A 24,276-nucleotide genomic window follows, 5' to 3' on the forward strand; every position below is an offset into this window, starting at 1 on the left:
CCTCTTTCCCTCTCTTTTTTCTCTGATCTTTTTTCCTTTCTTCCTCTCCTCACCCTCTTTCCTCTCTTGCTTTCTCCTTTCCTTCTCTCTCCCTTTTTCTCTCTTATCTTTTCTACTTTCTCTTTCTTCACTCTCTCTCCTCTCTCTTCCTTTTCCCCCTTTCCATCTCTCTCCCTCTTTCTCTTTCTTCTCTCCTGCTTCTCTTCCCTTTTCTTTCTCACCCCCCTCCCTCTTATCTTTTCTCCTTTCTCTCTCTCTTCCACCTCTCCTCTTTTCTTTTCCCATTTTTCTTCTCCCTCCCTCTTTCTATGTCTTTTTTCTCTCTTATCTTTTCCTCTTTTTCCTCTCTATCCTCCCTTTCTCTTTTCTCTTGCTTTCCCCCTTTTCCTTCTCACTTCCTCTTTCTCTCATATCTCTCCCCTTTCTCTCTCTCCTCCGCCTCTTTTCTCTCTTGCATTCCTCTTTCCTTTTTGCTCCCACTCTTTCTTTTTCTCTTATTTCCTCCTTTCTCTCTTTCCTCTACCTCTCTTCACTCTTACTTTCCCCTTTTTCCTCTCTACTCCCTCTTTTCCTTTTTTCTCTCTCCTCATCCTTTCTTCTCTCTTACTTTCCCCTTTTCCTTTCTTGCTCCCCCTTTCCCCCCTCTCTTTTCTTCTCTTTTGCCCTTTCTCTGTCCTCTCCCTCTCTTCTCTCTTCCTTTCCCCTTTTTCCTTGTTGCTCCCTCTTTCCATCTCTTTCTTTTTCTCCCATCTTTCCTCCTTTCTCTCTCTTCTCAACCACTCTTCTTTCTGACCTTCCCCTTTTCCTTTCTTACTCCCTCTTTTCCTCTATCTCTTCCCCTTTCTCTTTCTCCTTCTCCCCTCTCTCTTGTTTTGCCTTTTCCTTATCATTCCCTCTTTCCCTCTCTCTTTATATTCCTCCCCTTTCTCTCTCTCCCCCCTTCTCTCTTCTCTGCTGCTGTTCCCTTTTTTCTTCTCCTCCCTTCCTGCTCCCTCCACCCCACCGCCAGCCTCTCAGGAGCAATGCCTTATTTTCTTTGACATTTCTTTATTATGGGAGAGTGAAGAGAGGCAACGTTTGGGGAGCGAACGATCTGTCTATGACAGTTGGAGCTCCTCTATTTCTAAAGTTGGTTGGCTTCATATGACTAGACTTTAGTCTGACGGAGTGAAGTCTCGTAATTAGATCTTTTAAGAATCCAGGTCAACTTTGGAGATGGCTATTTTAGTTCTAACTTAGCCGTTAAGTTCTCTGTAGATTTATGTCAGTCACAACTGTGATGACATTATGCCAGAAACTGATATTAAAAAGTATGAAAGCAACACATTTACAGTAAATATCTCAATGATGGTAGACCTCAATTACAGGCAAACCTCAACTAATGAGAATGCTGGCTGAATGGGAGTAGATATGTAGGATTCTGATTAATTTCATTTTCTAAATAGCTGGGACTTGCCAAAAAAACCATTTTGGTCTCAACTCTTGTGGTTTTGGATTATTCTGAAATGCTGAAGTTCACTTTCCTGCCTTAGTGAGCAGACTCTTCTAAGTATAAACAACTTTCTATCACAACCGGAGTTTTTAGAGTTTTTGGGTTATTTATATTACTTAGTACTGATCAGGGCTGGGGAAATATCATCAAATCATTAGATTATGGAATCAGGGAATTGCCTTGGTTTCCTGCACATGACTTGCCCAAGGTCATACCTAGGATTCTACCTCCAATGCTGGAAAGGTCCTCAGAGGCCATCTAATCTACTCTCCTCATTTTACAGATGGAGAACCTGAGGCCCAAAGTAGAACCATGACTTGCACAAACTCACCCAGGTATTTAGTAGCACAGCCAGGCCTGGAACCCTAGGTCATATGTGACAAATCAAGTGGTTTTGTCAATGGGCCTTGCCTACTTTTTGGAGGAGGTATAAAAGACTGGGCTGAATATGGCCCTGAGACGATAGGACATACCCAAAAAATTAGTTTGGGGATTAACTTTTTAATTTGAGCTTGTTTTCTCCCCCTTCCCCCCCCCCAAAGTCAATGAATCCGGTCTGGTTAACTGATTTAGCTGGCTGCTCGTTTTTTAAACAAGGAAACTTTTCTTTACCCTTCCATCCTTAAAACCTTGAGGGTTGAAACATGTCACTTTGTATTTAGAGTGCACAGCTTCTGATTTAAGGTCTAAATAGATTTTTAACATATGAGGCCACGCCACCTTTTCAACAAGGCCCTTTTACACAGACTTGACCTTCTACTTTGCTCGGAAAGGCCTTATTAACACTAATCACGCTTCCAAGAATATCTTAATTTACAAGCTGGCCATCTGCTGCAAAATCTAACTTCAAATATTTTAAGGCAGAAAAATCATGCTTCAGGATTAGGAGATCACATTAAATGTTTCTAACTGAAAATGTAGTGAGGCTACTCCGAGAGCAAAACAAAACACAACATGTTAAATTCACATAGAAGGTAAAGCATCCAAAATGCACCATTTGGAGAGTGGCCAATGGCATTTTACTGGAGAATACTATGGGGCATAGTAAAATTGGCAAACGTGAGCAAATCCTGAATTAAAGCATAAAAAAATCTCCACCCCCATTCCTTTCCCTCTCTTTCTCCCTCTCCCAGTGTGGTCTAGCAAGTTCATAAGGATGTCGGAGATGGAAAATGTTTGGTTTGCTGTGGAGGGGAGTAGGGGAGTTGAGATGGAATAGAATTTCAACTGAGCGAATAAAATTAATCTACATTTTCCAGCCTTCCTGGACTCTACTTCGTGGTCCCTTTAATCTAGCCATCTCTCTACAAATGACCCCAGCCAGAATTCAGCCTCTTGCTAGGCAACACGGTAGAGTAAAGAGAGTCAGGAATAGCTGGCTTCCAATCCTGTATCCTAAGCAAGTCATTTTTCTGGGCCTATGTGTCCAACTTTGGCAACTGAAGGGGCCTCTGGAGTCCCTTCTAGCTTGAATTCTCTGATCCTATAATCCTAAGTCATTCGGTTTCATCATTTGTAAAATAGATAACTTTTTGAGGACCCTCTCAGTTCTAGGATCTGACGTATAATCTTGAGGAAGTCACTTCCCCTCCCCCAAGATCTCTGTAAAATGAAGGGGTTGGACTAGATGATTTCTGAGGGCCTTTCCAGTTCTGGATTCAGGATCCCTATGGATCGATCTTCTCACACTGGATGGTTGTTATAGCCCCCTCCCCGCTCTCCCTATCTCCAGTCTTGCTCCTCATCTCCCACTCTATCATTCAATCCAATCCAACATGCATTGACTAAATGTCTACAATGAGCCAGGTACTGAGTTAAGGGGAGAGTGAGACCAAAATGAACTCCTCAGTCTACTCCCAAGCTTGGCTTCTAGCCGGCTGCATGGAGAATATTGCTGAAACCCAATGGAACACAAAGTCTGCTGCTGCCATCTTCCCCCTCTTCTCCACTCCACTGGGTCTCTCAGTGTCTTTCTAAACATCTGATGGTTGAATGAACGAAGTTCTCCTTTTTAAAGGAGACTCCCTCGGCAGCTCAAAAGCACCAACAGGTTTTATAGCATTAACTCATCCTGGGGTCTTTGTTGTAAACCCCAGCCTCCAAAGTGAGCCACTCCTGGTTCCCACCGATGCCAAGAAGGGAAACAGAAGCATATGGCTTGTCCAAAATCACGTGAGACTCTCTCACCGGGACTTTTCTATACCGATCCCACTTGCTGGGTCATTCTGGCTTTGAAATATTGCACTGCTTGCATCTGCGATCCACCCCAAAAAGGGCATTTGTCAAGACTGCTTCCGAGGCTACTCAAAGAGAAGAATATGCTCCCAAAGTGAAATTCTTCCTTGAGAGGGGGCACTGACAGAGGGGAGAGGGATGTGGTTTAAGAATCTCTGATTTGGGGGCAGCTAGTTGGCGCAGCAGTTAGAGCACCAGGCTGAAGTCAGGAAGACCTGAGTTCAAATTTGGTCTCAGACACTTAACACTTTCTAACTGGGAAGTGTGCCCCTGGGATAGTCACTTAACCCCAATTCCCTCAGCAAAAAGAAAAAAGAATCTCTAACTTTGAGAGGTTGAATAATGCTCACTCTGATTCCCTGTGGCAAGTGTGTCGCCCAGCCCCTCTAGACCAGAAAACAATGTGTAGAAGATGTACCTCTTAGCGTATCCTGATATAGGGACAGCTGTTTTACTCTTCTAATAGTTATAATAGTAAGAGGGAAACTCCCTTACCCCCATTAGATGGTGAGCTCCTAGGGCAGAGACTGCCATCTCCAGTACTTAGTACAGTGCCTGGCCCACTTACTAAATGTTTATCGATTGGCTGAAAACTGAATAACAGGAACTCTGCCTGTTGGGATTGGGATTTTTTCCAATAGTTAAGACAAGAGAAAATACTGAGCAGTTAGAGAGGTTGAGCTAACTAGATCTCTCTCTTCACTTAACAAACCAAACCAGAAACTCAAATCTGAGACCTAAGGTGGCTAGGCATTTGCTCCAAAGCTCAGTTCAGGGATCACCTCCTTGTGCAGTTTTTCTTGATCCCAACCTGTTGAGAGTGTGCACTTCTTCTTTAAATCACCCTAGTTGATCTGTGTTGAATTTCTCCCACTCCCCCCAAACCCCTACTCAACATAAACCCTTTGAGGACAGTTGCTAACTCGTTTTTTGTCTTCCTATCCCTAGTGCCTAGCATAGGATTTTATACCCTGTAACAATAGCTAGATTTTACATAGTACTTGTAGGTTTACAAAGCACTCTGGACTTATTCTGATTGGATCCTTGTAAGCGCTCTAAGACCTTCATGAACCGATGCTGAGTGAAGTGAGAAGAACCAGGAGAATATTGTACACGGCAACAAGATCATGTGATGATCCACTATAATACACTTAGCTCTTTTCAGCAATCCAGTGATCCAAGGCAGTTCCAATAGATTTGGGATGGAAAATGCCATCTGTATCCAGAGCGAATGCTATGGAGACTGAATGTGCATCAAAGCATAGTGTTTTCATTTTTTAATTTGTTTTCTTTCTTGCATTTTTAAACTTTCTGCTCTGACTTTTCTTATATAAAATGACAAATATGGAGATGTTTTGAAAGGATTGTACATATTAATCTGTATTAGATTGTTTGCTGTCTTGGGGAAGGGGAAGGTAAGGGAAGGAGGGAGAGACATTTAGAATGCAAAACTTTATAAAAATGAATGGTGAAAATTATCTTTATATGTTTTTGGAAAAACAAATTACTATTTAAAAAAGAGTTAGCTGCCATTATCATTCATTTTACAGGTGAGGAAACTGAGGTCCAGAGATTAAGTGACTTGCTGACGGTCATACACCTCGCTGGTATCAAAGGTGAGATGTGAACCCAGGATTCCCTGATTCTAAGACCAGCACTCTATTCACTGTACTAGGAGGCTATTTTACAGTAGGATCTTTATAAATGTTTGCTGACTTATAGTGAAAATGGGCCTACAAGGGCACTGTCAGGTGGTCATTTTGACCCCAGGCAGTCCAAGTGTACTGCCAGGATTTGATCAGTCATCCCAAAAAAATGTAGGCCCAGATTTAGAAAACTGCATTTATTTTCTCTAGGCCTAGACTGTCAAAACTAGAAGGGACCTTAAAAGAGAGCATATCAGTTAGAGCTAGAAGATGCTTTAAAAACAATGTCTGCCTAATTTTATAGTTGAGGAAACAGGTTCCAAGTCAGGATGTAGCTTGTCCAAGGTCAGATAACAGCTAGGCGGTAGCCCCATTGGAAATAGGACCTCAGTCTCTTGATTTGGGAAGCTAAAGGATGACATGGGATTGCAGATTTAGGATCAGAAGAGATCTAAATGTTCAGGCAGAAACATATGATATTAAAGGCTGGAGAAGAGAGATCATCTCATATTTGGTCCTTATTTTCAGAGAAAACAAGCATCCAAAGGACTCCTCTTGGTCTCTCGAGTGAGGTTCTACTGTGTTTGGCCAAACCCTCGCCTGCCATTCACAGAATGGCAGCATTTCTTCTAAAGCTCTGAAAGCTCTGAAGTTCAGCTCCAAGGCCCTTGTCTCTAGAGCTATCAGTCTTCCCAGGTCACTGAAACAATGAACAAAGGCTCCCCAGATCAGAGAAAATGAAGTACTTGCAATGGAGGAAAAGATTGCTGACTCGCGGCCCGCCTCCTATGTGTACTTAAGGGCAGATGAAAACAATTTGGATTGTTTAAGGTCACAGAGTAAAAGAATTTCCCTTGGTGCACTCCTTTCAAATCCACATGCATCTTTTAAGCAAACGTAACCAGGAGGGGGCTTGTGGCCACTGTGGAGTAAGCTAACAAACCAAAAAGCACACTTCACTGGAGCGGCAAAAGGTCTTGGATTCTCCCAGGAGTCCTCTGCCTAGTCAGGACTAGGACCAGGGATGTGTCATCCGCCTCACCCTCTCCTGTTGTATAAACAAGGGCAGGCTTTTGACATTTCCAAATTTATGAACTGGTTCTGGAGGGGGCTAGTGAACTAGGAAGTCAAATGCTATCGGCGGGGATGCACCCTGCTCTCACCCTCCCTTATTTAAGAACAAGGCCAGAGGGAGCACGTCTTCTCCATGACTTTGTAACACACATCAATTGAAACCACACAATATTGCCAGAGAAAGATAGCGGACTGAGTGCTGGCCTTGAAGTCGGGAACATCCGAGTAGGAACACCTCAGGCTCTTATCAGCTTCTTGACTTAGGTCAAGGCTTATAGCCTCAGTTGGCCTCAGTTTTTCATTTGTAAAATAGAGATAGTAATAGCATCTCCCTCACAGGGTTGTCATGACATTCAAATCAAATGTGATAACACACATAAAGTGTTTGGTAAACTTTAGCGGTCTATAGAAATCTATTTGTATTGTCGCCATGCCCTAAATGGTGACTCAAAAAAAAGTCTGTGCCATTTAAGCATGCGAAGTCCATTCTTAGAATCAAGTTTGCTCTCCCAACAGGAAAAGGCAATTTTTGATGATAGCCCAATAATGAGAGACGGTAAAGTCATCGTGATTGGAGTAGTGCTGATAATGACATTGCTGATCATGGCTCACATTCATTTAGGGGTCTTCAGATTTGCAAAGACCTTACAAAATCCTTTTTTCACAATGACCATATCAGGTAGACTGTGTAAAGGTCACATGCTGCTTTTCTACATAGGGGAAACTGAGGCTGGTTGAGGGGAAAATAACTTGCCCACAGTCTCAGAATTGCAGATTTAGAACTGGAAGGGGCCTTCAAGATCATCTGGTCCAATCTACTCATTTTATAGAGAAGGAAACAAGCCCAGAGAGAGACGGGATCTGCCAAAGTATGACAGGTGGTAATGAGGTCGAGAGAGGATTCAACCCCAGGTTCCCGGACTCTACATCGAACATTTTTTACAATACAGGATGTCATCATAAGGCTATTAAGCATCTGAACTCAAATACAGGTCTCTGAAATTCAAGTCCAGCATTCATTCTCACACATCACATATATCTTTTCATCACCATCTAGGATCATAGAGCTGGAGCTAGAAGAGACATTTAGTCTATTCCTTCTTTTACAAAGGAAGAAACTGAAACCTAGAAAGATCAAGTAACTTGCTCAAAAGGGTATTAAGTGCCAGACTCAAGATCTGAACTCAGGTTATCTACCTGCAGCACCTGTGCTCCTCCCACCGTATGGTATTGCAACTTTAAATAAGTGGACAATTATATGTAAAGCTTTTAACCCCCATAACAGAAAAAGTAGTTTTTAAGAAACTAGAAGAAAAATAGTGAATCCACCATAAATAGTAAACCATTGTATAAATCAATTAGTTTAAATCTCAAGGCAATCTAGGAAGTCCAAGCAGTGAAAAAAGATTCAGGAAACAAAGGGAAAGTTATAGGAACAAATGGAATCACTTACTGGCATTTCAGAAAACATATGTCAAGAAGGACATAAAAAGTGTAGAAAGTATTATTTGAGCCCATAATTAAATCTCGTGGTGAAATGGGGCCCTGGGGTGAGAAGTAAAGGCGCAGAAATGAGAACAATGAGACCCTGAAGTGTGGCTCACAATATTGGATTTGAAAAAGAAAGTCAGACATCCATAAGGCATTGGAGGCTGCTAATACCACAGAAGGAAGGAAAGGGAAAGCTCATTTGGAGATAATGAGGGAAGGCAGAGAGGAAAGATTACCGTGGTATATATAACCCAACAGATCACAAGTCAAGGAACATGCTAAAACCAGTTGGGGACGGAAATCTGAAAACAGTAAGCATCACATGGTGATTGATCTATAAAGGAAAGGAAAAACACTAAGCATCACATGGTGATTTAAGGGAAAGGAGAATATACACATATATATGTATGTACATATACATATATATACACATACATGTCTAGAATCAATAATTACCCTAATAAGGAGAGCTGACAAATTAATCAAGAAAGTCATTAAGACAGGAAAAACATATGTATTACTCTCTCCTAGGGGTGAACAGTGGCCACTGAAAGAGAGGAGTTCCATCCCAGCCATGGTAGGGCTGCTATGGGGTAGGGCTCCTTTTCCTGTAACTGAGGACATCCCTTTGGATTTTTTGGTTTGGCCCAGGACAGTTACTTTGCTCTGAACATGGCATGGATGTATCTAAAGGTTCCCTGCTTATACAAACACCTAGACTTGAGTTAGCTTCGTTCTCTGCCTCTTCCTATCTCATAACCATAACAGGGCTCACGAAAACACATGGTAGACTTGGCAGGACCCCATTGCCATCACTATAACTCACAGTCCACTTCCACCATTTGGCAGGTCATCTTTGTAATGTGGAAGTCAATATATTTCAAGTCAATTCAATGCCACGAGCACGTTATGTGTCAAGTCACCCATGATAGGCCCCAGGGAGACAAAAATAATAAGGAGACTTTCACTGCCTTCTGGGAGCTACTGGGTCTTTGATAATTATTTTTACACAGAAGAGTTAATGACAAAAGTGAATTTTCATAAACGTTAATAATACTTAGAAGATTAGGAAAGAGGTCCAAAATCATTTCCATTTTACAGATGGCAAAACTGAAGTTGAGAGGTTAAGTGATTTGGCCAAGGTCATAGCTAGGAAGCACTATTTAGGTCTCTTGCTGGACATCTAAGTGGCACTGCAGTAGAAAGAGTCTGGGACCTGGAGTCAGGAAGATCTGAGTTACCATCTAACCTCAGACCCCCATTAGCTGAGTGACTCTGGCCGAGTCACTTAGCCACTGTCTGCCTCAGTTTCCTCATTTATAAAATGGAGATTATAATTGCACATGTGTCACAGAGTTGTGAGCATCAAATGAGATAGATTATTTATGAAGTGTTTAGTATCGTTCCCAGTATGAAATAGGCTCAATATAAATGCCCTCTGAAATTATTTTCTATACATCTCTTCTGTGTATATCTCTACCAATAGAATGTAAGCTCTTTGAGGGCAGGTACTATTTTATTTTGGCCTTTGTATCCCCAACTCCTTGAATAGAGCCTGGCATATAGTAGGTGCTTAATAAATGCTTATTCCTTGATTGATCGAGCCAGGAGGGGAAAGCTTGGTGTTCCAGAAAAAGCACCAAACTAGGACCTGGGATCTAGTAATTATTTGTGGAATTGAACTCACCTCCTAATCCTGTCTCTTTCCCTGACTGTATGATCTTAAATGAGTCATACATGAACCTTCTCTGGGCCTCATCAGATCCTAGATTTAGAGCTGGAAGGGAACTCAGAGGCTCTCTAGTCCAACTCTTCAGTTTTTCACACAAGGAAAGGGAGATTCAAAGACTACCTATCCCACAGGTAATAAGTACTAAGTTCGGCATTCGAACCCAGGACCTCCAGTCTTTTAACATAAGCCTCATGCTCTCGTCATTTACAGCATTTTCCCTTTCACACTTCTAGTCTATACATTTTTTGGGGGTTAAACTCTTTGCAAAGACTTGGCACACATACGTATCCGAACAAAGAGACTGAGGGCTGGCTAAGGTAACTCGGGGAAGGGGCTGCAAACACCCCAGGCTCTCTCTGTGGGTTGGAGCTTCCTAGACTACATGGTTTCAGAACAGGTCCCGGCTAGTGCTCTCCCTCTGGCTCAGGCTCAGAAGTACCATGTAGGGTATGGACACGGTTTTTCTATTTAATCATCTGACTCATTCAGCTTATTTGGGCCAGTCCCAGGCCCAGTCACTGTGTGGATTTCACAGCTATTCCAATACCACACCCAGAGGCAAAAAAAAGGCACCTCGAACCTGCCAACATGCTTGAGCAATGAGGCCCGGGACAAGATGAAGGCTAAATATAGTATTCTTTTCAAAGTGCTCTCTCTCCTCGCTAGTCCTGGAGCGGGCCACTGCTTATAAAAGGTGCGTTGAGAGAACTGCAACCAGTCACTTTGGGATGAGAATCTAATAAACGAATAACTAGGAAACCGAGAGAAGTTGGGGTTTTTTTCAAAGTCTTAAATTCAATGCCAAAGGCCAGGAGTATGACCACCAGGAGAGTTTCATCTTGTACAGGCTGACTCCAACTTCCCATTGGGTCAGATCCAAAAGCTTATATGTAATTTGGTTGTTTTGTTTGAAACTTGGAACGCATTTTCCATAGAAACAATGTTTTGCATAGTGGTTAGGTTCCCAGGTTAGCCCATGAAACCCCCAGTAAGCCAGAGTGTACCTGGTACTACTGCACTGGACAAACTTCGCTTAGAGACCCTAACTCCCATGGGAGGCCATGTTGGGATCGGAAAATGGGTCTGGGCTTTCTAGTTAGGTAGTGAAAGATATGTCTTCCCTCACTGCATTCACTGATGTGAATTTGCAACAAAGACTCCCTTAGCTCTAAGCCATGGGGTCAAGGCCCAGGTCAAGGACTCCAAGTGGGGGGGGACCATCAGGAATCTCAGGGTTACCAGAAATCTGAGCGATTCAGAGCTGTAAATAACATGTTTTTTTTTTTTTTGTTTGTTTGTTTGTTTTTAACACCCTGAGCAAGTTTCACAAACTATGTCCTCAAATCAAAAGGAAACTGAGGCTCTGGGCTCTAATATACCTAAGATCACACAGATAAAGCATCAGAGATGGGAGCTGAAACCAGCTCCTCTAACTTTACAATCCATGCTCTTTCCACTGTTCTTCACTGGCTTCCTTGAGGTCCCCTCCAGTGCAGAAGCCTGGGGAAAAAGATAGTCCCACCTGGGGGGCACTTCCCATTTTTGCCTAATTCTTCTTATGAAGCTAATGCTAGGGGCAGCTAGATGGTGCTGCATGAATAGGGTGGCAGGCTTGGAGTAGGGAAGATCTGGGTTCAAATCTAGTCTCAGACACTTTACACTTCCTAGCTGTGTGACCGTGGGCAAGTCACTTCACTCTGCCTCAGTTTCCTCATCTGTAAAATGAGCTGGAGAAGGAAATGGCAAGCCCCTCTAGTATCTTTGTCAAAAAAAAAATCCCCCAAACCCCAAATGGGGTTATAAAGAGTCAAACAGGACTGAAAAACAACTAAATAACAGCAACAAAAATAAGTTATTCTAAGCTTGGTTGTGTCTATGCTGCTAAAGTGTGGTTCCATGCTTCCCTACTTAGGTACTCCCCTTGTCTGACCTGTTGGGTGTTTTCCCCCTTGCCAAGCCGGCAATCTCATTCTGTTTGCATAAAAAAGCCCAGCGGGCCGGGCCAGGGGAGGACGCTGCAGTGTTTGCTTGTCCTACCCTGTTGAGATCTCAGCTTGCTTCAGTTATGAGATGATCCTCCCACCCCATTCCATCCATGGCCACTGGGACTAGGCTGGGCCTTGTGAATGGGCTATCCTTGCAGATCTAACTTTGTAGATGTAACTTCTCATTGTATTTATTTCTTATCTTCTATGAAACAGACTGGGAGCTCTGGGAGGGCAGAGATTCTCTCTCCTAGCACGGGGCCATTTGTGGTAAGTGCTCCATTAGCACACACCAATTCCATACCATGTCCCTGGCAGCCATGAAAATCAAGGCAGGGGATAGAAATGAGATTAGGGGCAGAGAGTCATAGACCAGAGCAATCAATGAGCAAACATTCATTAAGCAGCCACTGCATGCTGGGGATTCTACTCAACACTGGGGATCTTTCCTTGTTCATATCGGGAAAAACCTTGGAGGCCATTTGGCTTAACCCTTTTGTTCTACAGAAGAGGAAACTGAGACCCCAAAAGGCCTTTAGGCACTTGCCTAAAGTCCAAAAGAAGGTTCTAGGTCTTCAGATGAAAGGGATTTCAGAGGCCAGCTAGTCTAAGTCTCTAGTCTTATGGAGGGAGAAACTGAGGCCAGGAGTTTTGAGTTCAAAGTCATCTAGGTAGTAAGTGGCTGAATCTGGATTTGAACTCGGGCCCTCTAACTTTAGTGCTCTTGGAAACACCTTTTGTTTTTGGTGAGGCAATTGAGGTTAAGTGACTTGCCCAGGCTCACATGACTACTGTTAAGTGTCTGAGTCTGAATTTGAATTCAGGTCCTCCTGACTCCAGGGCTGGTTCCACTGCGCCACCTAGCTGCCTCCCCCAAACAAAATACTATTGAGAAAAACAAAAGAACCCGTGATCTTTCCAAAACTGAGGTTGTTTTGGAAAAGGGCTCCAACGGATCTGCACTCTTGTCAATCTGGACACTCCCTGTGTGATGCAGGTATGGCATAACACAGGTACATGCCCTACCTTCCCATGACTTCCCATCCCGCACTCTACGTTCTAGCCTCACTGGCCTACCTGCTGCCTCGTGGGACTGGGCATTTCCTCTCCCACCTCTGTGCCTTTGCATAGGCTGAGCTCCCCCAGAACACCCTTTACCTGGTATCCTTGGGGGATCAGCTTCTATACCCTTTCCTATGGGAAGCTAAGGCTGGAAGGCCGATTAATGGCTATATTGCAGAAGGGATTCTTTTTGAGTATGCATGGCGCTACATGGCCTCGAGTTCCAGCTTGGGTCGTCTAGGATTCAGAATGCTTTCACGTACCACTAACGCCCAATCCCTCGGTTCTGGGAAGGCCTGAGAGGAAGATTCTGCTGGGAAGGAGCTCCAAGGCACAGACAGAACCATTGTTCATTTGTCAAACTGGAAAAACTGGAGTTACATATCTTTCCTGGATGACAGAGCACCAGCCCTTTTCAGGGACAGCAATTGACATTTGGAGATGGAGTAAGAAAAGACTTTAACCAGAAGCTTGCTTCTCCTTATTCTTCTGGGGACAGAGCTCAGAGGGCAGCCATCTTAGTCAGAGAAATGACAAAACTAGATGGGCATTGAAACTCAGAGAAAGATATACGGCACTGGAACCAGTCAGCTCACTGAAACGAGGTCAACTTTTGCTCTGGTTGACCTCAAGAACACCCAATGGTTTGGGATGAGAACAAAGTTCCAAATTATCAGTACTGCGTGTGGCAGCTGCTCTAAACCCACGGCACCGGCACTGAGGTGGGAGGGAAGTGGGACAGTTGTTAGTGCATACGTTCTGATGTGTATACACTAGGTGACATTCAGGAACCTGATGTAAGGACCCATAGAGAGCATCTGATCATTCCCAGGACCACAAACGAATCATTCCTAACAGGGGGAGCAATGGAAAGCCCAGTCCATCCATACAGTCTTCTCTCACTGGGCCTGCGGCATGGCTTACCAACCATTGTGGCTGTTCACCATTAGACCAATAAAAATAAAAACCTCATTAATGGGCCTATGTTCCCAACCTAAGACCTTCCTGCCTAATGAGGCAGCAGAAGCTCATTGATTTCTAGTTAATATGGATTAAGAGAAGCCGGAATTAGCTAGGCAGATTCTCGACCTCATCTGAACTCCAGTCTCATTTCACATCTCTCTAGAACATTCATTTTGGACTTAAAAAGAGAAGGTCATAAATTTAGAGGTGCAAAGGACCTTCCGGGTTATCTAGTCCAACCCTAGTCATTTTTACAGACAAGGAAACTGAGAGCTGAAGAGATCTGCCTGACGTCACATAGGCAAGAAGTAATGGATGGAGTCAGGAGTTAAGGCCGGCTCCTTTTTCTTTAAATCCACAGGCTCTTACTGTTGCACCCTACTGTATAATAGTGTAACAGTTAGTCTAATTTTCTCAGTCACACTAGGAGGACCTAGACAGGAGGAACTGTGAGTCCTCTATGACTTTGTATCTCTCACAATGCCTAGCTTATAGGATATGCTCCCGATAGTTATTAATTAGCAAAAACTGCTGATTGGATCACAGACATTGGAAAGCACATCTTCCCAATTCATTTATTGTTCTAATTCTAATTAGATATTTCTTATTATTTTATTATTTAAGAAAGACTCAAAAACTAGAAATGCAAACACTGAAGCATCCTGATTTTCTTTTGTCTACACCACTTTGGGGAGGGCAGTGGGAATGTTTTTCAGTGGTCTGGGGACTTACAAGGGTGGTGATTTCTTCCACCAACACAGACTGACAAGTCATTTTAAACTCGGCCTTAGACTGTTGCCAGAGGGTACCGAGAGGTAGAGGATTCGTACATAATCAGAAAGCTAACATAGTGGAGGCAGAATTTGAACTTCGGTTTTCCTGACTCTAAGACCAGGCTACTGACCACCAGGCCACACTGTTTCTCACACTTCCCCAATGTGCAAACTTCTAATCTTGCAAAAGGTGAGCGTTCCACCAGCAGCGTGGAATAGAAAAACAAATAATTGACATGCAGATAATCTTGGTTATAAAAGCCCCAGTCATAGAAACTGATTTGATGAAAACAATGGTAATACCTGTTTAACTTTGAGTGACATTTGCTGAAAACACTGAGCCTGGATCAATGGTAAACTGCATAATGACAAGGAATTGGCGTACAATTGAGTTAAGCAACGTGCTCAAGAAAAACTTTGTGGGAGAAATGACTGCTGGCGGGCAGAATTGGCAATTGAGTCGCAAGAAGCTGCAGCATGATGTGAAATGGTTCTTATTTTAGCAAAGGCTGAAATTGATCTCAGGGCTGCAGCAGGTTTGTTAGTGATCACTGAACATTCAGCAATCGCGGACTCATTCATTCATTTCAAAAGCATTCATCAGGCCCCTATTCTGTAGGAAACACCTTACCAAGTGCTGGTAGATAAAGAGCTTTATCAACAGTACTTACTTATTTAAGCTGTGACCTTCCCGTTCTTATAATGAGCCTCCATTGGGAAGCAAATACAAGACACAGGCCAGCATCCATATCGAGCATTGTAGTACTAAGCCATCAGCCAGTGGGGAGAGTAACCAGTGTTAATGGGATCCCCACAGAAATCTGCATGTTGTGCGTGTTGTTGATTAAGAATTCATAACAAGATTGCTTTCCATTATTTAAACATATATGGAAGGAGAAGCGTGGTTTAGAGAAATTTAAAAGCTGCTTCAATTATACACCCTTACATACACAAGGGAAACTGCACGAGCTGTGATGACCACAGTAAAGTGTTGCTCGTTAATCACCGGGCAGAGATCAGCCGAAATAATATCCAAAGATTACTTTTACATGTCAATGCATCGCTATTTTGCCCTAAAGTCAGTGTTGTTTGTTTTCCGGTCAATTCTGAAATAGTCATGCTATGGGAAATACAGTGTAGCTGAAAAATACTTCCTGCAGACATGGCTCGGGAGAAATTCAGAGGACTGCATTATCTGAGTTCATAACTTAAAAAGCTATTTGCCAATTTTTTCGAAACATTTCATTTTGGTGTTCTCATGAAAATTATCTAAGAAACTGGGGATAATTAAGAAGATCACAGAAACAAACCAAACCACGCAGGAGAGTGATTTTTCAAAGGTAAAGAAAGCTCCTGTTGCTCGCACCCCATGTGATTGGGCATTACAACACCAACACATATTTGTAGAAGCTATTTTTAAATGTTGGATGTAGTTGATAGCTTATTCCACTGATCGAGTGGTCCCCTAATCACTCATTTACTGTTACCTATTTACTCTCTTGATTAAACATTTACCAAGCTTTACACAGAAATGGCTGTATATATTTTATTAACTATCAACTTCCATATTCCTTTTCTACCGGACGGTTGTTCTCTGGCATTTATTTGCCCATAATTGGGAGAAATGGCCAAAAGAGATGTTTGCAAAGTAGCAAATCAAAGAACTGGGGGATCACATGGATCTCCTTTCCTAATCCAAGTGAAGGTCAAAGTGCTTAAGGTGGAAGCTGGACTTAGTGTAAGAAGACCCAAGTCTGATGCTAAGTCGCACAATCACAGTGACCTCAGAATAGGAAGGGAGCTCAGTGGCCATCTCCGCTGACCCCCACCTCCACTTCCCTGCCAAGAATCCCTGTGACAACTACCAGACAAGTGGTCATCCAGCCTCTCCGGTGACAGGGAAGCTACCACCCCAGTGGGCAGGTCATTCTGTTTAGGGACAGTTTTCCGGGACATCAAGCTTAAATTTGCTTCTCTGAGACTTTCACTATCTACTCCTGGACACCTAACGCTGGTAAATTCATAATTATTAGGCCTGTCTAAAAGATGATTTAGTACTTGTAACAAGTGTCTATCTCCAACTGAACAGCAAGGATATTTCCTAAGAATTACAAAGCAACCCTCTGAAATGCTTTCACACAAATGATCTCACTTGAGCTTTATAATCACCCTGTGAGGTGGACAATCTCCAGGGCTTCCCGTCTTTCCCCCACCCCCACCTCCTTTTAAAACATGGGCAATCTGGACCTCGGAAAGTTTTGGTGAACCGCCTGGGGTCACCCAGCTAGTAACTGGGAAAGCCGGGACTAAAACCCAGACCTTTGGACTCCAGTCCTGGGTTCTTCCCACCACACCATGCTGCGTCTGATCGAGAGCCAGATCTCTGAATACCATGCAAAAAAATGTGTTTGGTAATTTTTGTTGATAAGTAAATATTCTATAAATGAAGTAAACATGTTAAGCTCTGTATTTATCATGTCTGTTTTAACTAGCAGCAGTGTTCAGACATTTTCAAGGCCAAGGAAAAGTCAACTTTTTCTGATTAAAAAAAGATTTTGTTCTTGGACGGAAAATGGTTTGCCATCAGGAAATGAGAAACAAAGAAATGTGCAAAAGCAGCTACTCAACGAGTCACTCATTTGATGAGATTACGTTTTTTGGTATGTGAGCAAATAATGTCTTGATTATCCAGTACTGCTATAATGAAATGAAAAAGAAATGCTGGGGGTTTTTTGTTTGTTCTTTTTTTTTTTTAGTGGGGAGATGGAGAGATAGGAATCTAGGGTTTCTTTTGTGTGGGAACCCCTCTCCTCTGATGCAGATTGGTAACTCTTCCGGGGCACCGAGGAGGTGGAATGCTTGGCCATGGTCACCCAGCTGATGTGGAGGACTTGACCCAGGCTCTCGAGTCTAAGGCTGGTCCTCTACCCACTAAGCCACACTGACAAAAATGCCAGCAAAACCACATGGAAGAAGCTTAGTTCTTATTTATCGATCGGTCGGCATGCATTTATTAAGTGCTTACTATGGGCCGAACATTGAGTTAATTAGGCACTGGGAGACAAAACCAGAAATGAAACAATGCCTGCCTTAAGGGAACTTCCATTCATATGACTCCACTTCACATAAGTCAGACCTCCTCTGAATAAACTGATGTGATCGGTAAGGGATTTTTCTAATTCCTTAGAAAGAATTTAAAAGGAGAGAGAGAGAGAGAGAGAGAGAGAGAGAGAGAGAGAGAGAGAGAGAGAGAGATTGATTCAGAGACAGAGAGACTGAAAAAGACAAGAGAGACAGAAAAATCCGAAGAGAGGAGAGATAGAGAAAGAGAGAGAAGGAGGAAGAGAGGGAGGGAGGGAGAAGAAAGTCACAGAGACAGGGAGGAAGAGGAAAGAGAGGAGACAGAAGAGAAAGAAAAGAGCAGGGAGGGAAGAAGGGGGAGGAGAACCTATCCTCCACCCCCAGAGACCAGGGATTCATTACCCACATTTTTGGCTTCTATGTTTTGATAATCATCCTCTCTCTCCTTGGTTTCAGGATCATTCAGAACAGGATGCGAAAACAGCAGTGCAATGTTTTTTCACTCTTAAGCTTCTGTCCAGAAACTGTGCATTAGACCTCACTCTACCTCGTCCAATATTTATGGAAGTTCAGGCTTCCTGCCCTCTGCAACGTGACTTTCCATATGAGGTGTACTTTACTCCAAAATAGGAAATGGGTCAACATGTTTAGTGGGAGTGCACATGGAACGAGGACATCTGCTAAGCAAGCCAGTCAGGAAGAATGTCAAGCAGACCTTTATTTATGGCCATTAACAATGCATTTCACTTAATGGCTCAAAAAACACACTTAGGCATGGATTTTTAAAATGGCAATAATTTTGTAAAATACATGAAAAGAGGACATTCTTGCCCTATAATCACTGAATGTCATCTGAATTACTGGTTGGAAGTGGAACCACTTTCAAGCTACAGATAATCTATTATACTTCTTCAGTAGATTAGCATCTCTTCAAAGGTGTTTGACTATAAATACATTGACATAGAAACTTAATAGCTTTGTACTTTCAAGGAAGTCAGTGTTCCTGGGTCTCAGTTTCCTTATCTGTCAGATGCTCTCTAGGGTCTCTTCCAGCTCTAAATCTAAATTCTAAATCTAAAATCTAAATTTCTAAAGAAATTCACATTTGTTATTAAAAGGAACCATAGAAGAGGCTCGTGGTCCCCTTGGATATCAGAGTCGATTCTATTGTAAAATATTTCCTGATTTTTCCAGGGTCCAAAACATCTGGAGGGGGACAGGGTTCTGCAAAGGTGAGGAGGGACCGCTATAATGCTACCCATACAAAGTCACATCCCATCCCAGAAGAGATAGCATTCATATAGGTTCTTCACCCTTCATATCCCTTCACCCTTAAACACTCTAAATCGCAGCCAGAATGTTTTTTTGGCCATCCTTCAAACATGGCACTCCATAGCCAGCTATCCCCTATGCCTGGAAAACCTTCTTTCCTTACCTTCAACTCCCTTTCTGATTCACCTTCTACTTGGGTCACCTTCTACTAGAGACCTTTCCCAATTGGTAGTGGCCCTCACCACTAAAATCACTTGTTCTTTAAGGTCTTTATATTTATTTTTCAGTGGACACAGTGCTCTCCTCCTTCTTCATCCCCCCATATCCCTTCTCCCCACCATTTTTTCACTTGCAGGAAATCTCCTTTTGGACTTGTCTTTGTATCCCCAGTGCCAAACGTATTTGTTTTTCAATCAGATTTGTGATTTCATTAGTGGAGGGGTCTCCCGGAGAGAACACTCCCTTTTCCAATGCATTTTAGCAGCTCTTTTGCAACTTATACTCTTAGGTCAAATGACTTGGCCAGAGTTATGAATCTGCCAGCAGCCAAAATGTGCCAGTGGCAGGACCTGAACCTACCAGGCCTTGATGGCTCTTACATTGTGCTGCTTTGAGGGACACATAGTAGGCACGTAAGACATAACTGAATTCACATCACTGTGTGTGTGTGTGTGTGTGTGTGTGTGTGTGTGTGTGAAGAACAAGAATTCATGGCTTCTATTTCTACCCATCCAATATTTTAGCAAGATAGCAAGGCAACACATTGACATTCCCCTCACACCCGTATTCAGGCGGGTCTCACCTTAAGAGAATCAAAGCAGGCAATCACACGACCGTTTTCCACATGGCAGCTCCGCGACGGATGGGCAAACTTGCATTCTGCATCAGATCGAGAACAAGTACCTCTCTGAAACTCTCGACATACTTCTAGAGTCAGCCATTTTGTATCCCGAACCAAAGACACGTTGACAGCCATTGTCAAAACAAAGGGAAACTAGCAACTGTACTCTTTCTTGGTTTTTGTTGTTGTTTTTATTTAAGGACAATATCCCTCCTAATTCTAAAAAGGGTAGAAAAGTGAATTCAAGTGAACCGTGAAGAAACCAATCTCGTCACTTTGGTAAAATTCAAGATTTGTCAGCACTTGGGGTTTTTTGTTTAAGTCCAATCAGGTCTATTCGAATGAGAATTCAATATAAAGCCAATTGCACGATGGAACTCTTAGCAGGAGAACTGAAAATCAGATTCAAGGCCAGCTCCTAAAAGTGCATTGGGAGGAGGTCCAATAGCGACTAGGGGGAGGGAGGACTGCGCCTCTGCCCCAAGTTACTTGGAAAGAGCTAGCAGGCTTTCCAAAGGATTCTATGCTCTCTCTCCAGTTTAGATGGTTTCAATTATTCTCTGCAAAAAGCATATGTTGCTGGCAGCGCCTCAGTTTGTGGAGGGGCCTGGGCCCTTGGGGAGAAAACTTTTTTTTTGTCTTCCTTATTTCTGGCTTTGAAAAAAAAAATCACGGTTGGGAAGCGTTCAAACAAGCGCAAGGATGTTGCAACTGTTTAAATTTGAAAAAAAAAAAAAAAAAAAAAAAGGGCTAGGGAGGGAAAATGGCCGAACAAATGATGTGTATTAGGAGGGAAAAAAGGATGGATGAGTTGCCGTCAGGATATGAACTAAAAGCAACGCCAAATTTTTTTTTTAAAGGAAAGGAGTGGGTGGGGGTGGAGGTTGGGGAGAGGCAGCCCTAGAGAAAAATCCAAGTAGTAGAGATTTCAGGAAAGGCACTTTTCAGTAACCTGCAGATGGAAAAAAAAGGAAAAGACAAGAAAAGGAATCAGCTGAAACAATATAATTTTCTCTTTTCCAAGTCTCACTTTTCTGAGAGAGCAACTCTGGCAATTTCAAACAGGAAACCTCTGGATACTGACAATGTAGCATGGTACAGTGTGCCATGGGAGCTAAAAGGGCATTTCCCCACATGGAGCCGCGCATGGTAACAGGAAACAACCAATTAGGTTGACTTTTGCAATGGAAGTCTGGGCAGCAGCCCAATAACAGAGATGGTTTCATATTGATCTCTTTTGGCAGACAGTCATATTTGTGCCCACTGCACAGGAAAAAGACAGAAAGAGAAAAAGAGACAGAGAGACGGAGAGATAGAAGGGAGAAACAAAATAAAACAAAACGAAACAGTAGCCTCTCTTGGTCCCCCATGAGTGTCTTGGCTAGCTGTGGCTTGAGTGATTTGGAGGGTGCCTCCAAGCTGCCCTCTTGCCAGGTTGGGCCTGGAGTCTGACTGAGCTGCCCAGCCTGCTTTCCAACTCTAGAAAATGGGAGTTACTAAGAAAGCTATGAAAGTTTGTGGGTGTGTGTGTGTGTGTGTGTGTGAGAGGAGAGAGAGAGAGAGAGAGAGAGAGAGAGAGAGAGAGAGAGAAAGAAAGAAAGTGTGTGTGTGTGGAGGCTTTGGAAAACATCACTCACTGCCATGGGGCTGAATACTGCTGTCACAATGCAGCTTGATTGAGATAGAGGGAAAATCCCCCCCCCCCCCCCAACTAAAGGTAGGGGTCTTTCTGGAGTTTGTGTTATAGACAAAGAAGAAACCCTTTTAAAAAAGGCCCTGGTTTCTTCCTTTTTCCCTATAATTCCCCCCCCCCCGCTGCCACCTCCGACAAAAGGAGAAAATCTAAAAAGTCAAAAGCATTAGGCAGTTCATTTTATTACATTCATGTCTTGTTCAGTTCAGGCGGTCACACATTAACTTGTGCATCCTTAAGGAGCTGGTGCCTTTTAACCCCCTGCTAGCCGACAAGCATTTCAAGCAGTCCCCAGGTGAATTAAAATGCTGACAAGTTGCCCACACAACTCCTCACACCCTAACTTCCCCCACTCGCCGCACACATCATTTTCCTAAAGCAAAAACAAATGAAAAAATTAACGAATTATTAACTTCACTATTCAAACAAGCATACCAATTACTGAAAACTTTATAGCTTTTCTTTCAGTTGGACATGCTTTCCATAACCTTGAAAGAGAGTCGATTTTCTATGCGGGCTTTTCATTGATGGCTTCCAAAATTCTCATTTATGTCACCTCATTGCAAACTTACAATCAACAGGCTTCACACTCTGTTCCCTTTAAGCCCAATCTTTTCTATTATAACTATTCAGACCTTTGATTTTTCTAAAATTTTATTATATGTGCATAGGATCTTGCCTTCTTAAATGGAGGATCCCCAACATAATTTTAGCTTTTCTTGATGATTAGGGTCCTCATTATGAATATTCATCACAGCGTGTGGTGAAACTGTTCTGGGTCTGCTTTTTAGTATTTCTATGTATCCTCCTTGATGGTGAAACTATCCATTTTCACTTTCTCTACTACCCCTGTAGCTTCCCTACCTACTTCTAATTTGCTATTTCTCATCTATTAGAGCTGAGATACCAGATGAATGAGCTCATTAGAATTTTATGTTAAATAAGAGTCAATAAAACTCTGAGTGTCTAAGTAGGCAGTGTTCCAAAAGGGTGAGGTTGCCAAAAAAATAGAGCTTCAGACAATTGAGGTGTTACTTACTCTATGGTCCAAAAATGAAGTCTGATGGGCTTTACTGCCCCAAGAGTTTGGAGATCCCTTCTTAAACTTCTTTTAATTACCACAAACCAAAAAGGAAGAGCAGGAAATACAAAAATCCTCCCAAAGGTGTTACTCTAATACACTTTAGGTGATTCGAAAAAGGAAATGTTTCTAATCAGCAAGAAAGGACAATGGTTATTTTTGATTGTTTTTTTGCTAGAGAAGGTCGGAAATCTATGCTAAAGGTGAAGTTGGAGTAAATCTCTGGGCAACGAACGAGAAGCGGACTGCCCAACCTTCTCGTCAATGTCCACGGAGCTAAGTCTGGGAAACAGAATAATCCCTGGCAGATGCTGATCAGGCAGCTTGAGAATGAAGGGGAAATCAGAAAGATGCAGGTTTCCAGAGATGGAAAATTCACAAAAGGACTCAGGCCTCTGGCAGTGAGTTTCATGTAAGATTGCATGGGAAAGAAAGGGACTTCTCCAAGCTGAAGTTCACCCCTGTTTCCCATTCAAGGGAATCTGACAATCTGGAACCTGGACCTAGAGCTCAAATAAAACCTGTGCAGCATGTGACTCGAGACTTGGGAGAGATTTGAGAGGAAGCTGGCTGTAGCAGCTCCAGCAAGCTGGCGCAGGTCAGAGGTGGGTGGGGTTGAGGCAAAAAACTCGCAGTAATTTCTCCCAACAAATTTCCCCATGTGACAATGGCCCAATTTGGAGGCATGGTCAAAATGACTATTTTTCTTTCTTTCCCTATCTTTCTCACTTTCTTTCTTTCTCTATCTCTAGTTTTTTCTTCTTTTCTCTGTCTTTCGTTTGCTTTCTCTCTTTTTCTTTCATTTTCTTTCTCTTCCTTCCTTCCTTCCTTCCTTCCTTCCTTCCTTCCTTCCTTCCTTCCTTCCCTCCCTCCCTCCCTCCCTCCCTCCTTCCTTCCTTCCTTCCTTCCTTCCTTCCTTCCTTCCTTCCTTCCTTTCTTTCTTTCTCTTGGTTTCTTTCACTCACTTTCTCTTTTCTCTTCCTTCCTTCTTTCCTTCTCTCACTTTCTTTCTTTCTCTATCTCTAGTTTTTTTTCTTCTTTTCTCTGTCTTTTGTTTGCTTTCTCTCTTTTTCTTTCATTTTCTTTCTCTTCCTTCCTTCCTTCTTTCCTTCCTTTCTTCCCTCCCTCCTTTCTTTCTTTCTTTCTTTCTTTCTTTCTCTTGGTTTCTTTCACTCGCTTTCTCTCTTTTCTCTTCCTTCCTTCTTTCCTTCTCTCACTTTCTTTCTTTCTCTATCTCTAGTTTTTTCTCTCCTTTTCTCTCTCCTCTGTTTGCTTTCTCTTTTTCTTTCATTTTCTTTCTCTTCCTTCCTCCCTCCTTTCCTTCCTTCTTTCTTTATATCTTTCTTTCTCTATCTCTTCTTTCTTCCTTCCTTCTCTATTTCTTTCTCTTAGTTTCTTTCTTTCTCTATCTCTATCTCTTTTTTCCCCTCCTTCCTTGCTTCCTTCTTTCCTTCCTTCCTTTCTCTTTTCTTTCTTTCTCTCGTTTTTCTTTCTTTATCTCTATTTCTCTTTTTCTTTCTCTCTTCCTTCCTTCTTTTTCTTTTCCTTCATCTGAAACTACAGTTTCAATGATGAAGGAGACTCACTGAGTGAGTTCTTTCCACCAATGCCAGCAGCTTATACTGCCATTTACAGTCTTGGACAGTGACTAGAATACTGAAACGTGAAGTGACTTGCTTAGGATCACACATCCATTATGTATCGGAGGCCAGACTTGAACCTAGGAGATTCCAGAACTGCATCCTGCTTACACTCACCCCTTGCCTTGTTTTAAAATGAACAGCTTTGTTTGGGGCCAGGATTAAAGGGCTCTGGGGAATTTTGGAATATGGCCTTGGAACTTGATTTTCCATGG

The 24,276-nt window shown here is 42.7% G+C and overlaps 1 protein-coding gene across 5 annotated transcripts in view; it reads right to left on the bottom strand.

The window, feature by feature from the left end:
• MBNL3 (muscleblind like splicing regulator 3) overlaps positions 1–24,276 on the bottom strand; it is a 153,833-nt gene that overhangs the window by 69,169 nt on the left and 60,388 nt on the right. For all 5 annotated transcript variants that reach the window (XM_031944646.1, XM_031944641.1, XM_031944642.1 and 2 more), the window contains one exon: positions 19,609–20,599. In XM_031944646.1, coding sequence (XP_031800506.1) covers positions 19,609–19,782 — 174 coding nt within the window. In that variant the 5' untranslated portion in view covers positions 19,783–20,599. The remainder of the gene's footprint in view (positions 1–19,608; positions 20,600–24,276) is intronic.

Source organism: Sarcophilus harrisii, chromosome X, assembly GCF_902635505.1.
Source record: "Sarcophilus harrisii chromosome X, mSarHar1.11, whole genome shotgun sequence".
Classification (NCBI taxonomy): Eukaryota; Metazoa; Chordata; class Mammalia; order Dasyuromorphia; family Dasyuridae; genus Sarcophilus; species Sarcophilus harrisii.